The sequence below is a fragment of the Calidris pugnax genome, unplaced genomic scaffold (genome assembly GCF_001431845.1).
Source record: "Calidris pugnax isolate Ruff unplaced genomic scaffold, ASM143184v1 scaffold27, whole genome shotgun sequence".
Classification (NCBI taxonomy): domain Eukaryota; kingdom Metazoa; phylum Chordata; class Aves; order Charadriiformes; family Scolopacidae; genus Calidris; species Calidris pugnax.
This window is the reverse complement of record NW_015090893.1, coordinates 18,506,718-18,525,027: the sequence shown is the minus strand read 5'-3', so window position 1 is coordinate 18,525,027 and position 18,310 is coordinate 18,506,718. Positions and strand designations below refer to the sequence as shown.

At 40.7% G+C, this 18,310-nt stretch overlaps 1 protein-coding gene across 1 annotated transcript in view; it reads right to left on the bottom strand.

Annotated features, from left to right (window-relative positions):
• Positions 1-799: 799 nt before the first annotated feature.
• Positions 800-18,310, bottom strand: part of HSPA4 (heat shock protein family A (Hsp70) member 4) — an 18,143-nt gene continuing 632 nt past the window's right edge. Inside the window, exons 2-19 of the mRNA XM_014948129.1 lie at positions 14,305-14,362; positions 12,483-12,623; positions 11,584-11,706; positions 11,015-11,114; positions 10,403-10,536; positions 8,268-8,512; positions 7,798-7,874; positions 7,346-7,497; positions 6,462-6,568; positions 6,003-6,136; positions 5,342-5,523; positions 4,866-4,955; positions 4,217-4,369; positions 3,591-3,716; positions 2,498-2,605; positions 2,259-2,378; positions 1,315-1,476; positions 800-1,059 (exon numbers count right to left, since the gene is read on the bottom strand). Of these exons, the coding sequence (XP_014803615.1) occupies positions 859-1,059; positions 1,315-1,476; positions 2,259-2,378; positions 2,498-2,605; positions 3,591-3,716; positions 4,217-4,369; positions 4,866-4,955; positions 5,342-5,523; positions 6,003-6,136; positions 6,462-6,568; positions 7,346-7,497; positions 7,798-7,874; positions 8,268-8,512; positions 10,403-10,536; positions 11,015-11,114; positions 11,584-11,706; positions 12,483-12,623; positions 14,305-14,362 (2,413 nt within the window). The 3' untranslated portion in view covers positions 800-858. The remainder of the gene's footprint in view (positions 1,060-1,314; positions 1,477-2,258; positions 2,379-2,497; positions 2,606-3,590; positions 3,717-4,216; positions 4,370-4,865; positions 4,956-5,341; positions 5,524-6,002; positions 6,137-6,461; positions 6,569-7,345; positions 7,498-7,797; positions 7,875-8,267; positions 8,513-10,402; positions 10,537-11,014; positions 11,115-11,583; positions 11,707-12,482; positions 12,624-14,304; positions 14,363-18,310) is intronic.

Here is an 18,310-nt window from a genome sequence, read left to right as displayed (position 1 = left end):
TTTTTTTTTTTTCTTTCTTGCAATGTCTGAACCGGGTGTTTCAGCTTCGGGTTGTAACACAATACAAAGTCATGTTGGCGAGTTTAATGACAGACAGTTCTAGAAGCACATCATTGGATAAAGCTCATAGAAAAAAAAAAAAAGAAAAAAATCAAAACAGTCTTGTCTTTTCCTGGGGGAGAAAAAAAAAAAAGAAAAGAAAACCAAAGCCCAAGCATTGCAAACAAAGGCCTCGTGGAAGAAAGCACCCCCTGCCAGAGTGAGTCAGGAGCAAGTCAGAGGGGGCTGAAATAAAAGTTCTTGTTCTCTACAAACAGCCCCTGGAAGCAGAGAGGGGAGGGGGTGGAAGGAGCTGGGGGGGCTGCTGGGGGGGCACAGGGGCTGCTGCTGCCACAGGAGGGGAGAGCTCCTGCTGCGGTGAAGGAATAACCTCCCCAAAGGTGGAAAGGGAAGGAAATGCAGAGGAGCAGAGCTGGGGCAGGAGCAGCCCCTCTCCCCTGCCCCCCCAGCACTAAGGGGCACTTCACAGACAGAGCTGCTCTAGGCCCAGGGAACAGCCAACAGGAGGCAAGGGCAGCTCCAGACATGGCTCTGTCACTACTTTGGAGTGAAACTGACTCACCAGGGCTGCTAAAAACCTTTGTGTGGGTCTGGTAAGAACAGGGCTAAATACAGGGCTAATGGGCAAAGGCTGCTGCGGGAGGGGGGAGTGGTTCTGAGTGGAGGCGCTGCCCCAACCTCTGCAGGAGCTACCGGGGAGCTGGGGGAGGGACTCGCGCCTGGTTGTATCCAGAACATACACAGTTGACAACTTAAAGCTTTATTGTAGTTTGCAATAATATAAACAAGTGCTGAGATTCAGTCAATGTCCATTTCCGGGAGCTTCTTCTCGGGGGGGGCGGCCCCAGCCCCGCTCTGCTCGGGTGCCTGGGACCCCCCGGGGGCCTCCCCCCCACCTTCTACTGGTCCGTTGGGTTCCGCTGGCTTCTGCTCCTCCTTCGGGAGCTCAACTTTGGGTTTGGGTTTTGTGACTATGGGATTGCAAATACTTGTCAGCTCCTAGAAAACGGAAATAAAAGTGTTAGAAACATTTCTATCTCCCACCAGCTGTACTTTAACCTGTTGCTCCAAGTGACCCCCCCCAAGGGGCACTGCACAGCTGCTGTTCCCCAACACGTGGTGTTCAACAGCCCAACACCCACTTGCTGTCCCTCCAGTGGGGATCCCTCACCTCAGAGTTTTCCTCTGAGCAAACGAGACCAAGACAACAGAAAGATTCATAGGAATTCAGCAAATTATGTAATTAAGACTTACTTTAGTTTTAGCTTGAATTTCTTTAGCTTTTATAACCGGGTCCAAAGTGAGGCTTCTCTTGTTCTGAAGATTGAGTTTGTTGTTCATCCACTCCATGGCCTCGTTGGCGCTCTTCTCCACTTTCGCTACGTCGGCTTCATCGAGATGGTCGAACTGTTCATCCTGAAACAGCCAGGTTAGATGTTAAAACCAAATATTTCACATGCTACTACTGAATTGTATGCTTATTCCTTCACACTTTGAGCTTCAAAACACTAGAAGGAGCATTGAGCCAGAAGGCCCTTCCAGTGAGAGCAGTGGAGCTGATCACCCCCAGCTCTGTAACCAGAGAGCTGAAGTCCTGCTGCTGCCATTATCCCTGTGAGAAAATCAACACCTGATCAAAAAAACAACCAGACTCTTGGATTTTCAAACCAACATCCACTTCTGATAATAGAGTAAATATCAAGAGCTCAGGAGACCGATGGAGGGAGCTGGGACTGTTTAGTTTGAGGAAGAGGAGACTGAGGGGTGACCTCATCACTCTCTACAACTACTTGAAAGGACACTGTAGAGAGGTTGGTGCTGGTCTCTTCTCACAGGTAGCGATAGAACAAGAGGGAATGGATTCAGGCTGCAACACGGAAAGCTGCAACAGGGGAGGTTTAGACTGGACACGAGGAAGGAATTCTTCACAGAAAGAGTGGTCAGACACTGGAATAGGCTGCCCAGGGAGGGGGTGGAGTCCCCATCCTTGGATGAGTCTAAGTGTTGTTTAGATGTGGTGTTGGGGTAGGGGAGAATTTTGTAGAGTAGGGTTGACGGTTGGACTCGATGATCCCAAGGGTCTTTTCCAACCTGAATGATTCTATGATTCTAAGATACCCAGGAGGCTGCACCAGTTCAGATAAAATTCAGTGTAGATTTGTACCACGTCCTTGTATTTGCCAGACAGACGGCAATACCTTTGCTTTGAAGGCGTGAACAGTCTTCATGTACTGCTGGATTTGCTTCCCCAAGTCCTCAAATGCTTTTGGTCTTTCCTCCGACTCTTGAAACCTCGCCTGGATAGGCTGACCCAGGGCCTGAAACAAAGCACAGCAGCTATCAGGGAACAGGCAGCGGACCCAAGCCAGCTCCCCACTTGAACAACACTCTCTACATTCAGTGAATTCCAGTAAATGGGAATATAAGAATCACTTACCTTCAATTCTGTCAATTTATCAATGTAAATTTGTTTGGGTTGGTCTTCACCATCCTCATAAAGCCAGTTTTCTGTGTCTTCCAGCTTCAGCGTGAAGCTATTTCGATCCTGAAGCAATCCATACAAAACAGGTAGTGAGATGATTCTAACAGGTGGCAGATGGTATTAAATGATATTTGCAACATTTCTGGGAGGGTTATATTTTAAAATGTAAAGAACTGTCTGAAACTCTTTATCCTATTTTAGTGAGAAATAAGAAATACAGTATTCTTCACTATGGCTTTGTGGTGGAGACCAGGACTAAGGAAGAACTATCTGACACCCACAGTTCAGATCAACAGTGTCACATAAAAGCCTATTTTTCCCCTTCCCCCCCTTTTTTCCCCTTCATATTTTCATCACCACTACACGAGCAGGTCTGAGAACAGAGCAGAACTTGTCTTTAGCAAAGGTGCCCCAAATCTCACTCAGCCTGTCCCAATCTCAGCTCTGCAGCAGGCAGGTGGGCTCTGCAAAGGCTGCCCTTAGTCAGTGGGGATCCAGCCAGGAGCTGGGAGTGATCCATCTGCCTAACAGTCACCCAGCTCACAATTACATTAATTACACACCACGCTCCTCTAGTACACCAGGGGAAGCTAATTAATAATACCAAGAGAATTTTAGGCAACCTGTTCAGATACAGCTACCCACATTTAGTCAGGCTAATCCCACCTATTATGTTCCTTGGTAGGCTAATTCTTTGATTTATATTTTTTAAACTATTACTAAATATTGACAGGGAGCCAAAATAGAGTAGATTGCCTTAAAATTGTGCAAGTGCTCCTCATCTATTTCAGTCTGAAAACACATGCTCTGATAGTATCTTAATTGCTGCAACTGTTTTGGAAAAGAACACACAATATATATCCTGGGTACCATCTGCTTGGACTTGGGCCACATTTAGAAAGTCCTCTTCATAGCTCTTTCTCCAAATTTAAAGTCTGAAAACATAGTCTCATTAACACAGTATCCCATACAGGTCAAAGGTTATTAAAATACAACTGTTCCTTGTAACAAAAAGACATGAGAAGACAATCAAGCTAGCGATACTTACCTCTTCACTAACGAATTTCTCATAAATCCCACAGAGTTTGTCTCTCATGTCATACACATATTCTTCCACCGCATTCTTGGCATCATTCCGCTCTTTCTCCAGCTTATCCTGCATTATCATTTTACCCTGTGAACAAGTTGTCAAATTAGTTGGCTAAAAAGCTAATTTACCATCTCTTGCCAGGATACCTTGTTAGCAAAGACTTCAGCTTGACTAAGGATATTGAAATCCTGTGTTTTACAGAACTGTTCTGAACACAACACATGAGGAAAAACTGATTTCAGTTTTGGTGGGACATCCAGTACAGCACAGAACAATCTTCCTCCAGTTGAGGAACCTTCACCCTGTTGGGGAGGCCATCCAGTACCTTGTAACTGCAGGTGATTTTGGAAATAACCACCCTGTGACCCAGGTTTCCAAGAGAACACCCCTTCAGTAAGAACTACAGCATTCACTGAACAGGAATAATGCATCTTGGCTCCACAGGGCACTGTTGCTCATCTCAAAAAGAAACCATGTTTTTTTGCTTTTCATTTTACTTGATCACTCTTAACTACATCCAATGAACAGCAAAATTTCTAGAGATTAACTAGTGACATGTTTAGCTGAGGCAAGTAAGAGTTTACCTCGTTCTCAATGAACAAGTTCAGCATGTCTTTCCCAATCTGCCACACCAGCTGATTCTCAATGGGCAGGTCCACTGTGGTGGTCTTTACTTTAGCCTTCTTGGCTTGAGGTGGCTGATCCACTTTCTTGTCTTTTGAGTCAGCCTGGGAAGTCTGCAGTGAAGAAACAAAGTCTAAACCAGCACCACCAGCCACTTCAAGGGGAGTATTCAAGACTTACAATAGGGTAAGTATTACTGAGTTAGTGCACCTCAACATCAGAGCTATGTGTTGTCATCCTGACACTTCAACTGCTAAGGAAGTCAGAGATAATTAACATAGTGACTGACATTTACTGGACACAGTGACTGCCTCTTGGGGGTGATGGTGCATAAAGCACTTTTCTAGTATTAAGTTATTGAGAACTAAAAGATTCTTTCTTCCATGAATAGGTGAGTTCACCCATTTTACCCGTACCACGTCACCTGACAGATCTGCAGTTCCCCATCCCATTTATGTACAGCTAAAGCTCTAATCACAATACAGACTACTGATATATCCAAGTAAGTTTAGCTTCCAGAGCTATGGGAGTGTATCTGCTGCCTTTGTCACACTACATATTCTCCTGAATCTTCCAGAAGTAGCCTGTAAGAAAATAGGTTCACGTTACCTCCATTTCTTCAGACTCTGCCTTATTTTCAGGTTGAGCCTGCTGTTGTTCTTCAGTCTTTTGCTGCTCTTCCTGGTCTACTTGCATCTTCTGAAATTCAGAGAGACCCAATTTGAAACATTAAACAATGCATATGCAGATCGTTGCTCCATTCCTACACTGATCACTTCACTTACACCTAATGCTCTTTAGGCAAAAGAACAGAATAAAACTGAAGTAGAGTCTCAAGGCATAAATTAGAAGCTTTTAGCCTTTGTTTAGGCAAGCAACAACTCCGTGATTAATTTAATCTATACCTCACAGTCCTGGTTTCAAGAGATCTGTCACTTATTTCAATTAGTACTTAATCACATCTTCATATTTTAGCTACTGGACATGTCCACTAAATTTTTTACACAAGTCTTGGAACTTTCCCAGAATTGGCCAATTGTGCTTGATCAGTTTTCTAAGCAGGTAAGAGCAATGAAGTTTATTACCTCTTCCTCCTTCGCATGCTGATCTGTTTCCATAGGCTCTTCATTCTCATCAGATTTATGAACCTCCACTAAAGATGCACTTGAAACACTGAAGATCCCATGGATATTTACTCTAACTTTGACTTTCACTTTTGAACTGGATCCATCTGTTTGAGGCGTGACCTTCTGAACCAAGAAGTGAGCTAAGCAATCCCAGAGAGAAAACAAAGCATACCATTTGATTAACTTAATCACCAAATGTCAGGCAAAACCGACTGTTGCTGACAACAGATCACTGCAATGTGCTCGGAGAGTATAAAATCCTACTCAAGTCAAGCAATTCAGTGTTTTATGCAGCAATGCCAGGATACACAGCCATTAGAAATTCTCTATGGTGGACTGTAAAAGCTGGTGTTAACTTGTATCTTAATAAAAGGACTGCACAGTTCTGACTATGCCCTTTCCAGGTTTGCTCCAACATTATGATATTCATTATTTAGCCTGTTTGCCCCTAGACTTCATGTTACTCCACTCGTTTTACTGTGGATCCATGACTTGGGAAACCTGTCCCTACAGCATCTGTAGTAGGTTGCACTTTCCCCATTATATAATTAGACAGAGAGAAGTCCTTAAACATGTACAAGACTATTAATAAAGCTTAAAGCTACAGAATGGTCTTAACCTATAGCAGGATCTGGGTAGGGCAGCTCCTTGGGAGAGCTGTAATACGCCTCCAGAGTAAAAGGCTCCTTTCTGTAGAACGTGAGGACCTTTGAAAACGGAGCAGGATGGTTCTTGGGAAAGACCTCACAGTCACTGCAAGAGAAAACAGCATTTGTTCAGTATATGGGATAATGCAGCTGATGAAGGCAATAAAACTTTTCTAGATACTCTTATACCTTAAGGAACAGCTTCTTTAAGAAATGACAAAAAGAGTCTCCTAACCTTTTAGTTTAAAATAAGACCAAGAGCCATGCAGGAACTGCCATCCGCTCTTGGTTTGTTTCCTATGTCATTAACTTCAGAAAAAGTATCAAAGTCTAAATTGTTAAATAGTCACTATTCTAAAAGTGTTATTTACTCTCCTTGTCATCTGGTAGTTTTAAATTGTATGCAATTGTGCAAAAAGACTTTTTTTTACCTTAACCCTTCCTCTGCTGGTGAATTCCATCGTAAAGAAATTGGATACGGTATCAAATCTGTGATAGAGAACTCCCTCACTTTGAAAGCCGGGGATAAAATAGCACACTGAAAGAGCACAAGAGTCACATTACAAACAGTGGAACTTCAGGTGAACACTAATTTAATTCAGCAAGTAGCTATTTACACTGCTTAATATGTAGATTTACTCTAGGTTAAGGGAGACAAGTACAGATGGGCTTGGGACCTGCCTAATAAACACTGGAAGCTCATGTGTACCCTCCCTTTTCAGGAGGCTGCCCCACTCTGTTCACTCTGAAAACAGAAATACACAACTTGAAATTTCAAGCCATCGTGTTTGGTTTGCTACAATTAGGCTTTTTAGTACTAACATAAGAAATCAGAAAGCCTCAAAGTTACTTTTTAGAGTGACACAGTATTAGGGTTTTTTTGCATATGGTAATATAAAACTCAGATTTCCATTAGCAAGAGCCTAAACTTTCATTTCCATCCATGTTATTAAGCACTTGCCATATCACAAGTTTATCAGTAGCACTGTAATTTTTTTTCCCCCCTTGTTTACCCAGGCTCCCAAAGGAGCCTGGAGGAGGAAACACCATCTTATGAGCTTTATCAGACTCCCAGGTTCCAGCCATAGCAGAAGCAGAGCACATGTTTCACTTCAAGCTACACTGATTTGGCTTCAGCAGCACAAAGGAGTCACTTAAAGCTGTTATTCTAATTCTTCCAACTGCTTTCCTGAAGCTTATTTAAATCCATTCTATCATACATGTGAAGTATCTTTTGTGTTACCTGTGGACTCTGGCTCAAACATTTATAGATTTCAATAATAAAAACACTCACAGCTAAAACAGCACTTTTTACCTGCAGTGCACAACCTCGTGCAACAGCCTCATCTGCGTTCAAAGTTGTACTGACTTCTTTGCCAAAAAATTTACTGATCTTCTCTTTTACAGCAGGGATTCTTGTGGTACCACCAACTATCTCAACCGCATAAATATCCTCCTTCTTTAACTCTAGAAAGGAGCCAGACATTAGTTTTTATAAATTAAATGTTGCTGTTCTACACAAACATGCTGACATGGGAAACTAAGGGTTTTACTAGACCAACCATTATTTTAAGCTTGTTATTTAAGTTTCCAAGTAATAAAAATTTTAGATCTTAGCTTGTGTGGAATGATAAGAGTTTGTAACTGCTAAGCATGAAACTGTTAGCTGTGCTAAATCCATGTCTCCACGTTCTGTCACCACCCAAAGGGAGCTCGTATTATGGATCTCTGTTCTGCCTGCAGAACCCAGAAGGCCCCCACACTCACTGGCCTGCTCCAGCACGCTGCGCAGGGGCGGCTCCACTCTTGCCAGGAGTCCATCACACATCTCTAAAAACTTGCCTCTGTTGGAAGAAGCCATAAAGCTTTAGTATTCCATAAGCAAGTTAATACAGCAAACACAACAGGACGCCAACATTGAAAGAATGCCATTTTAACTAAGTTCTGCAGGGTTTTCTCTCCCCCACTCCTGGTTTTATACTTATTTAGTATATTTTCCCCAAAAAAAATTGCTTCTAGTAGTCTGGGCACACTTGCACCATTCACGGCCCTTCCAAGTAACTCAAGAGCACTGACCAGTCCCTAAACATTCTCACACTGAGCAGCACCCCTGCACGTGCTGTTCTTACAACTCCCACCTCCCTCCAGCCCTAAGAAACATTAGGTTTCTTCTTTGACTGACACACCCCGAATGAAGGGCATTCTAAAGCTCACCTTTGTCCCAGTATCAACATTACCTGTTCATTGTTCCAGAGACATCTATGTCATTCATGAAGCACTCTATGTTCATCGGGAGATCAGAGGCATTTGCGCTCATCAGTTTTTTCAGTTTTTCACACTCCTGGTACAGCCTCAACAACGCACGGATCTTTGACTTTATGTCTAGCTTGTATTTCTTTCCGAATTCTTCACAAAAGTATTCAACTAACATCTCATCAAACTTCCTGCCTCCAAGTGTTGTATCAAATGATGTAGCAAGAACCTTAAAAAAATTGAACTCTTCAGTAATAGTACAATTTGTCCTTACTTCAGTGAAACCAATTAGCAGTTAATGTCAATGCATTTGCTTGTTTCAAATATAACCCAACTTTAAACCAACGCAACTATCACATTACTCTGGAGGAAGAATTGTTGTGGCTATTGGTGCAAAACCACCACAGAAAAAAATCCAATTCCTTTTTATTCTGCCCTTACCACCACCAGTGAGGAGTTGCTTCTGCTAAGCCTCCTCTAGAAGTCTAACCTATCCTCAACAATAAAGCTTTGTCTCACACACATCTTTTCAAATTTCATGGACACTGCTGGCAACAATTAGGCTATTCTCTTATATTTCAGGGCAATCAAGTAGCAGTTGCATCACCAACATCTGACAGTTTACATGGATTGCAACTGCACTAACAGTTGTACACATCCCAACGGATGCTTTTTTTCCCCCCCCTCAAAGCTTATCAAGTCTAAACCATTATCCTCTGCCTTTTCTAGATGATACTAGATACAGTACATTCAAAATGCTGTTGGGAGAAAGAACCACCATTACCAGGGACAAATTCTGGCAGCTGCACACATCACACCTCTCTGTGAATGGTAACTGTCACGAGAATTGCTGTGCGCACGTACAACAGTTACAAGCCCCAGGAGAAAAAAAAAACCCCACACAAACTATCTCAAATGTTAAGCAGCAGCCTTGGGCACCCAGCCCTCCTGTAACGAGGTGACAACTTTTAAAAGAAATTTAGGAAGGTAGAAGGCGGCTTAGCAACACAATCTGTTCAGTAACTTGTACTGTAAGCAGACCATCAGAGTTTCCAGGCTCTGCTCAGCTAGTGTCAGTTTGAATCATATCCCAGTTTAATATTTGATGCCTCATAAGGGTGGAACATGCTTACACCAAGCTAAAAATAAAACATGAAGAGAATAAATGTTATTAACTCCTGCAAATAGGAGCTCATTTCTGATGAGGGTATTATCTGCAGAGAACATCTATAGCCCATCCACCTCAGCTGATTCCACTTTTTAAATCTATTGTGAACTTAACTTTTTCTCTAATAGAAATCAATAAAGTATCACATTATTCTCAACACACCTTCAGACTAGGATTGGTCTCTACACTGTTTTAACTGCCTTGCTGCCCAGGGCTCTATTCTATAAGCAAAAGCATCCCTTCAATACTTCTATGGTTTCAAAGTTTCAAAGACAAATCTGAGGGAAACACAAAGTAGGTTACATTTCCCTGCAACAGAGCTAATACTTTCAGAGCTCTTGCCTTCTCTTCATTTGACTGCTCCATGCTTTGAAATTTGTGTCTGTTTCTCAAGCCAACTAAGCTATCGGAACTGCAAAAATCCAGATTGTAATTGTAAAAGAGCCAACTAAGTGTTAGTATCTGCTGGAAAATAGTAATGCTTCGGCAATTTACACTTAGAAATACACTATAACTTACTTAATTTCCATTTGCTGCTTAAAGTAGTTAAGAATGCTTTTCTTCTTTTACATGAGCACCACAGTGAGTGTTTAAAAAAAACACATTTGTCACTTACACCATTCCAGGAATTCCTGTTTTAATGCTAGATCTCATGACTGAACTATTTTTTGAAAGCAGCATCCAGTCAGATATGATAATTCCTGACTAAATGATTTAATCCAGGTTTTTTTATTCTTTGCCAAAGTCTGCTGATGAAGGCATGTTTGCTTCCTCCACGTATTGCTCAAAAGCCCTCAAAAGTTCCCTGCCCTACTTTTAACTCCAGACAAAGTACAATTTTAAGAATATGAATTGAGCTGTCTGAACGTGCTTAGAGCCTGTCACAGACCACGTCTGTGCTGATGAATATTACTACTGGTGATTAAAATGGATGCATAACAGATTGTTTACTTTCAGTTTGCCTTTGTTGAATGCACAGACAGAAACTTGATACGCAGAATGCCCCATATCCACAAAAACAACATTCCGTGGCTTCTCCTCCAAGGCAGGCAGGTCTTGCTTATAGATCCCGTACGCAAGGGCAACTGCACGGAAAGAAGAGTCAAAGAGGACATTCAGTTTTGTCATTCCTTAAGAAATAAATGGTACATCAGTAAACAGTATTAGCATTTCATCTTACTTCTCAAGCTACAGAAATTGATTATCTCATTAAACAAAATTCCCAATGCTAAAGGAACATGGAAGAACATTAAACAGCATCAGCCCCTCCCAGAAGCTGTATTAAAACAGATATTCCAGAAATATCGTTATGCCTCTGTAAAGCAATGAAGGAAAACAAACCAGAGCTTAAACTTGATGATCAACTAACCTCCCAGAAGCTGTATTAAAACAGATATTCAAGAAATATCATCATGCCTCTGTAAGGCAATGAAGGAAAACAAATCAGAGCTTCTATTTTAAGTTTACAAAACCAGCAGTAACACCAGAGGGCATAGATCAGTGACAGATTTAAAGCCCTTTTATCTATTAAAACAACAATTTTAAGTGAAAGGAAGGTATTACCTGCAGTTGTTTCATTTATTAGTCTCAGACAGTTGAGACCAGCAATCTGTGTGGCATCCATCACAGATCTCCTTTCTGCATCTGTGTAAAAACAAGGAACCTGCAAGACGACCAGAGAGCTAATATTAACACTGAGCAAAGCCATCTTTAGCAAACAGTTACGAGTGCAGGAAGGGACTTGGTGTAGAGAACAGCTGAGGCATCCTTCAAATTTAGTGCCCATTTCAGCCACCATAGAGAAAAAGCAATGAAAACACTACATGAAGAGAGTTAGTTCTTGTGAATCTTTTTCTATTCCTTCTCACAAGCTGCTCATTTTAGGAGCAAGAACCAGAAAAAGGTATCAAATATTATTTATGTTGCTATTTAATTAGCAGCAATTTAAGATGTTTCACCATTACAGAAGCAAATCCGGTTTTGGAGAAGAGATGAGAGTAAGATTCAGTTTTAAATAGAAAAGGCAAAGATCTGAATAGTCAGGTCTAATGGGCAATTTAAATCTGCTACCACCAACCTCTTCAGTTTATGATACTAACCAAATATTTACTTATTTATTATCACATACTTACAGAAACAACACAGTCAACTACAGGCTTCTTAAGCGCATTCTCAGCGGTCTCTTTTAATTTGGTAAGAAGCATTCCTGTCACCTGTTCAATAGTAAAGTTTCTTTCTTCTTCCATATACATGGCCTTCAAATAAAAATGTACATACATATTACACTACAGTAAATCCCACGCACTACAGACAGCGGGAAACAGGCAAGAAACAGTCTTTACAAAAAGCAAACTCATGCAGCTCTGTCCCCTTCTCTGCGAACAGGCAAGAAACAGTCTTTACAAAAAGCAAGCTTAAGTCATGCAGCTCTGTCCCCTTCTCTGCAGTAGCCCAGCTGGCACACAGCAAGCACAAGATGACAATACACGAGCACTGGAATGCACACTGAAGAATTCACATACACAAAGCTGCTCTGGACACAGGTTTTTGAATCCCGATGGCTAAACAATGCCTAGGATGCGTTCCTCCCTACTGTTTTGGAGTGAGTTAATTAGTTATTGCTAAAATCCAAATCAGAAGTTCAGCCATTGTTGGAAGAGACAAATTTTTACCATTTCACCTGAAGTACTAAGCTGACACCTTACACCCTTGCAGTATCTGAACAGCAAAATATATACACTACTCAAGCAGCTTGTCTTGCCAAATTCACCATGGAGCAAAGATAAAAAAGCACTGCTAACACAATTTATGTGGGACTGGCTTTGCAAGGCAGAAAAACTGTGTAACTGCATAAAAAAAAAAATCAGTCCACCACTTACTGACCACTTACATTTATTAGTCTTTTATTCCCTGTTTAAGACTTCCATTCACAAGAGAACAGACACTACAGCAAGCAGATTCAAAACAAAGAGATAAAAGGAAACTTTATCAGTTTCCTCCTCTGGCTCTTTCTCAAATATCCCAGACTTACCTTGATGCCAGTTGAGCCTGTTGGCAGCTGGACAAGTTCATAGGCAAGGCTTGCTTTTTCAGCTTGAACAAAGGGATCTGAGAATGCACGACCATGAAATCTTTTAAAACTTTGTACTGTATTCTTTGCATTTGAAATAACCTAGAGGAAAAGAAATCTTTAATACAACATGTCAGGGGAACATCGCATTTCAAAAAGAAGACAGAGTTTTGTTCTCATGCTTCCCTCACCAGAATATTTCTGTCATTTGTATTTTAATAGTTCCAGGGCAGTTGCTGGAAAGAAAGCAACATCCCTCTGATTGCTCAGGTAACCTACAGGAATTTGATACTTAAGATAAAGTGTATGCTAGAAAACTGAGTCAAGATTCTATTAAAAATTGATTAAAAAGGCATCCAACTTTCATAGTGTATGTGTTGGGCAATTTTAAAATGTTAGCAAAGTGTCTTTCCCTTTTCCCTGGTTCCTACCACCCTACCTTCCTACTGGGCTGCAGGCAGTAACTCAGCAAACACCACAAGCATATTGCTGTAAACTCAGTTCAGTTCATCACATGCACGTGACAGTCAACACACAGATATTCTCACAAAACAGCTCAATGACCTTGTGACGAAGCTCTAAGGAGTCAGGAGGGCCCCAAGACGGTACCGTCAGCTCAATTTAACTGACCACAGATAGATTGGCTTTTACTAATAGCAAACAGCAGTGCAAATCATTATGGCTTGTTTTCATGTAGTCAAGTAAACTTAATTCTTTCGTTTACATTAGAGCAAGACACATACTGAAGAAAACACAGTAATTGACAAGGCAGACAAGCACTGTACCATGTAACATTTACCTGTGATTCAGTTTCAGTCAAGTGTCTATTTCCTAAGTAACCTGGTTTTGATTTTCTGTAAGTTTAGTTTCTGCAGGACATACCTCATCTCTACTGGATCTCTGTATCAATGAATTTCTTTAAGCTAAGCAGACACTCAATTGCAGAAAAAACATCTGTATTTAGTTCTAGCACAGTTCTTCTGTTCTTGAATAACATGGTTGTGTCCAGTCATTTTTGTATTCTAGATAATGAATCTTCACACATCTCTAGGTATTTTAGGCTAAGAAAAACCAAGTGTTTGAATAGTCACTTCCTGTAGAGGACTTCAAAAAAAGAGTCATGTTTTATAGGGGTTTCACAGTAACACAAGATACGATACAGAAGGACCTAAGGGTCACAAGCAGGACAAATCAGCTTAACTTCTTGGTCCTTAAATCATATTTACCTACCTATAGCAACAGAAACTCAGAGTATGAACAAGAATGCCTATGACAGATACTGAGGTTGGAATTCAACCACAAACAGTCAAGAAAGCTATATGTATTTACACTTTATTATGTCCCCTTTCTGCCAAAATTATGTACTTAGTGGAATTCTATAGAAAGTAACCACATAATTAAAAGCTATCATAAAGCACACGAACTGGAACAAGCTAAGGTAGGGTGAAACACTACTGCTTAGCTTTAGAATTTACATTTGCAACCTAAAAAAAAAAAAAAAATCAGTATTTATCAGAATTTCTTAAGAGGCAAAGATATTTTTTTCTTCTACATTTCATTATGGATAACTATCAACCTTTAGATTTCTGTCCAAGATGACAAAGCAGCATTACATGCTGAACAGCTGAATTAAGCTCAGCTGTTCATTACAGTTATGGAGACATGTCCATTACAGTTATGGACACCAGCTCAGAGACATTTGTAACCTTCAGTAATACAAAGTGCATTCTGCTAATCTGATTTTTGACTATTAAAGTTGCTTTTACCCAAATTATATACTCACCTGGCTTTTAGCTGCAGCACCAATTGAGCGATTCTTGGGTCCAAAGGCTATACATGACCTATAATGAGAAGAGAGATTTCCAGTTAGTGAGTGACTAGTACAACTGCACTGCATATCTTTTGGTTAAAAAAGTGTTGCTGGTATTAATTAGACTAGAGGTATTTTAAATAGGGTCTGGTCCATTAAGAAAGTTGCTCACTCACTGCAATATAAGCATGGAACATTCTGTGAATTCTGGAAAGAAAAAGGCACTTTAAGTTACTTTAAAACATTAATGCTTCTTAGTGCAAAACAGCACTAAACCCACACTTATTCATACTAGTTCAAGATTTACATCTAGGTAGTAACTCAGTAGACACCCCTTATCTCAGTAATTACCTGCAAATCTAAGCCACTCAAAGTTAAGTCTTTCACTAATAATACACAAAACATTCAACTGTTCAGAGGAAATACACAAGGTGAATCAGATGTTAAGAAACTAATTCCTGCACATCCATACCAGATGCTAATTAAGCTTTCCAGTTTTAAAGCAACCCTTCACGAGCAGAAAGACAATCTGCCAAGAAAGACTGGTGCTTATGGGTTTCAGCTGTACTCACTGAAAAAAATGTAGATTACAAAGAAAAGTCATACTTCACTATAAACTACTTTGTGATAGCTTGCAGTTCTGAAAAAGAAAATCCTCTTGATTTACATATTTAAACTGTATAAACCCTAAGAAAATTAGATCCGGCCCTCTAATCCAAGTTTCTCATACCATTGAGATAAACTTAGAGGGGGGAAAAAATGCTACTAGTCAAGCAGATATTTACTGTTCATACCACATACTAACAGCATAATTAAGCTGCTCTCTATGCAGCAGGTCAAGAAACTGCTTTACAGCAGGGTTATGCCATCAGGCTGCCACAAGAAACAAATTCCAACTCAGCCTGAGGTTTAGAATTGGTCAAAGAGAGAACTGAAGACTAGAGTGATATAGCTGCATTGGGTTTATATCTTCCTCTATTTTATTAATAAACTTAACAAATTAAACAAGGCCCATATGTTGCAACAGAATTAACATTTCTGAATGACTCTGTTACTATTTGAAACAACTATTAAGGGATTAGTTAACAAGAAATGAGGAAGTTGTGCCATGCAGACCTTGAGGCCCATGTGAAGGGAACAGGAGTTGCAGAGCATACTGCTAAAAATCTAACGAGCCCTGAGCAGGAAACTAGTTATTAATTTACTCTGCTCTCCAGAAAGGAATTAAGACATGAACAAGAATTTTTGCTTTTCTCACATAAAAAAAATAAAATCCATCTATTTCACTGCTAAATTCACAAGCCATCAGCCCTCATACACCACAAAAATCACTCATTCAGATTATACAACTCTGTAAACCTGTGAGATTAAAATCTCAGGGCAGAAGTCTGTCCCAAGGGAAGGGTACAGCACAGTAATCAAAAATACAAGCTTCCATATTGTACACTGGGAATAAAACTGTTAAGTACATATATTCCTTAACACACTTGCCCCCTGCTTGGCATTATGAACAGGTGACCTTCTCTAAAGAGCCGCAGCTGGACAGACAGGATGGTTCTATCCTGCTGCCCTCCTTCCCCTTCTCCCCATCCCAGCCCTTCTCCTGAGTTAACCCCAGCTCCCGAGCAACCCCAGGGAGCCAGACAGGGACCTACCCCAGTGAAACTGGGAAGAGGGAGAGAAGAAGTCCCAGCCAGTCTCATTCCCCAGATCAGTTCACCATAGGAACCAGGGTTACCTCATTAAATGCAAATTATACTATTACACAGTTTAATGAAAATTGAACAACTAACCATAGCATTTTAACCCTCACAGTGGAAGTCATCAGAGGTCTGACAAATCAACTTAAGCAGAACTTTAAACTTCCTAATGCACCTGCAGGCATTATTTTCACCCACTTTCACTTCCTTGGAAGACATCCCCTGACAGCACATTTCTACACTGATAATCAGCACCAGCTTCATAAGATCAGTTACAACTACTTCACTTAATCCAAATCTCTTCATCCTTATGCAGATAAACTACCTCCAATTTTTTTCCCCTCTCATTTTCACTAGCTTTCTCTAACACTTTCACACTTAAGAATACCATATTCAAAGACATTTGGACATACAAGTTCAAATTTCAGAGGATTCTGGAAGAATCCAAGTACAAGGCTGAAAGCAGATTCAGTGAAAATGTCATCTGTGCCACTGAACTAAGTATGACATGTTCAGGAGGGTTTACTTCACTAATACCAACAACTACAGTAACACATCTGCTAATCCTTCCCAAAGTTTAACCCTGGTGTTTAACCCTGACCATGAGCTCATTCCTGAGGAAACCCATCACCACACCTTGCACAACTACCCCCAGAGCTCACTATAAATAAATTCTAAGGACTGACTTTTTGGATCAGGCTCTCTGTTTCCAAGACAGACACTTAAGAGTCATTAAGAATTTCTTTTAACAGATATGTTTGCTTACAAAGTGGTGTTCTGTGTTCCCTGAGAACAGTACTTCAAGATTTAGTCCTGTTAAAAACTTTGCCATTTTCATTACACTGATTTTTTTTCCAATTTCACTTCAGCCTTTCATGACTGAATTATGTCCTGAAAGATGCATTGTGTCACATGTTTTATATAGCTCAACTCCTTCAATGAGTGAAATTTGTCTTCATATCTCAAATATATAAAAGCAGAATCTCAATTCCCTGAGGGTCAGATGCCTAGAGCTATTAGAAGACTGCTTTGAAACGCTTTACATTAAATGCTTTCCTAGTACATCTAACCTTTAAACCTCCGTATTATTGAGAATACTTAAGAGACTAGTCCTGACTCTAGCACATGTAATGAATTTAAAATTTCCTTCTCCATTTATTCATTGCTTAGAGACAGTAACAGGCAAACAGAGCTGAGGGACTGTCTAATGAGAAGCAAGGTCATTTTATGCGTCTGGTCTCTTTAAACAGATATGAGGGATCTGCAAGAAAAAAAAAAAAACACAAGACAATGCAATTGACTCACCAAGACAGCTACTTATTTTAGTATCTCCTTAAAATAAAGCTATCCTACAACACAGAGTAAGCTGTAGAAACACTTTTAAGACAGCTTTCCAAACAGTTCTCCTCCAGATCTGAAGCCCTTTTCCACCTTCATTTTGTAATTCATTCCCAGTCCTCCCTCTCCTTCTTCGCAAGTTTCTTATTAAGAATAAACAATGCAGATTCTTATTGAGAAATATGTTGGGAGGCCAATTTACATAAGCTGAGTTAGAATACACTATAACCATGGTAAAGTGTAACATGCTTCAAGACCAAGTTCACCAGCAAACTGGACTGTTAGTTCCTTTCCCAGGAAAGGGGATGCCTGACACCGTACTGTCTATTCACATTCCACTTCCTCATCCCTATAATTTTTCAATTTGGTGGCTAATTTCAAGTGAGAGTTTAAAAGACTCACTACTCAAAGCAAGCGCAATTTTCTTCCTGAACAAAGAAATACACAGACTGAAGGGAAGGCTGCTAAGAAGCTTTTTCTAAGCTTTGACCCAACAACAGGCCAAGGAGCTCGCACAGAGCTAAGCACCTGCTCAGCATTCACCTCCACAGTCCGGCTTTGCTGGGAAAACAGGACTTGTACTGCAGGAGAACAAATAAGTATGCTATTAGATATATGGGAAATTAAGATTTGTGACTTTCAGCACTGAGAGATATGGCTGTTTTTCCTTATATTCACAGACCCTACCCTTTTAGTTATAAGACCAAAGCCCTGCCTCAGGGAGGACAAACTGGTCACGCTACAGAAATAGGAAAGGATCAGAGAACATCTCTCCATCTGTGCCGCATGATACCTGTTCTTTCTTTCAGCACTTATTAAAGAATCCCACTTCTCCCTACCCCAGCTTGCTCCCCCCCACCCCATCACACTAAGACTGGGGCCAGCAGGCGCCTTCTCTTCAGAGGGAGGCCGCAGCTTCAGTTGCCCCTCAGCTCCCCCCT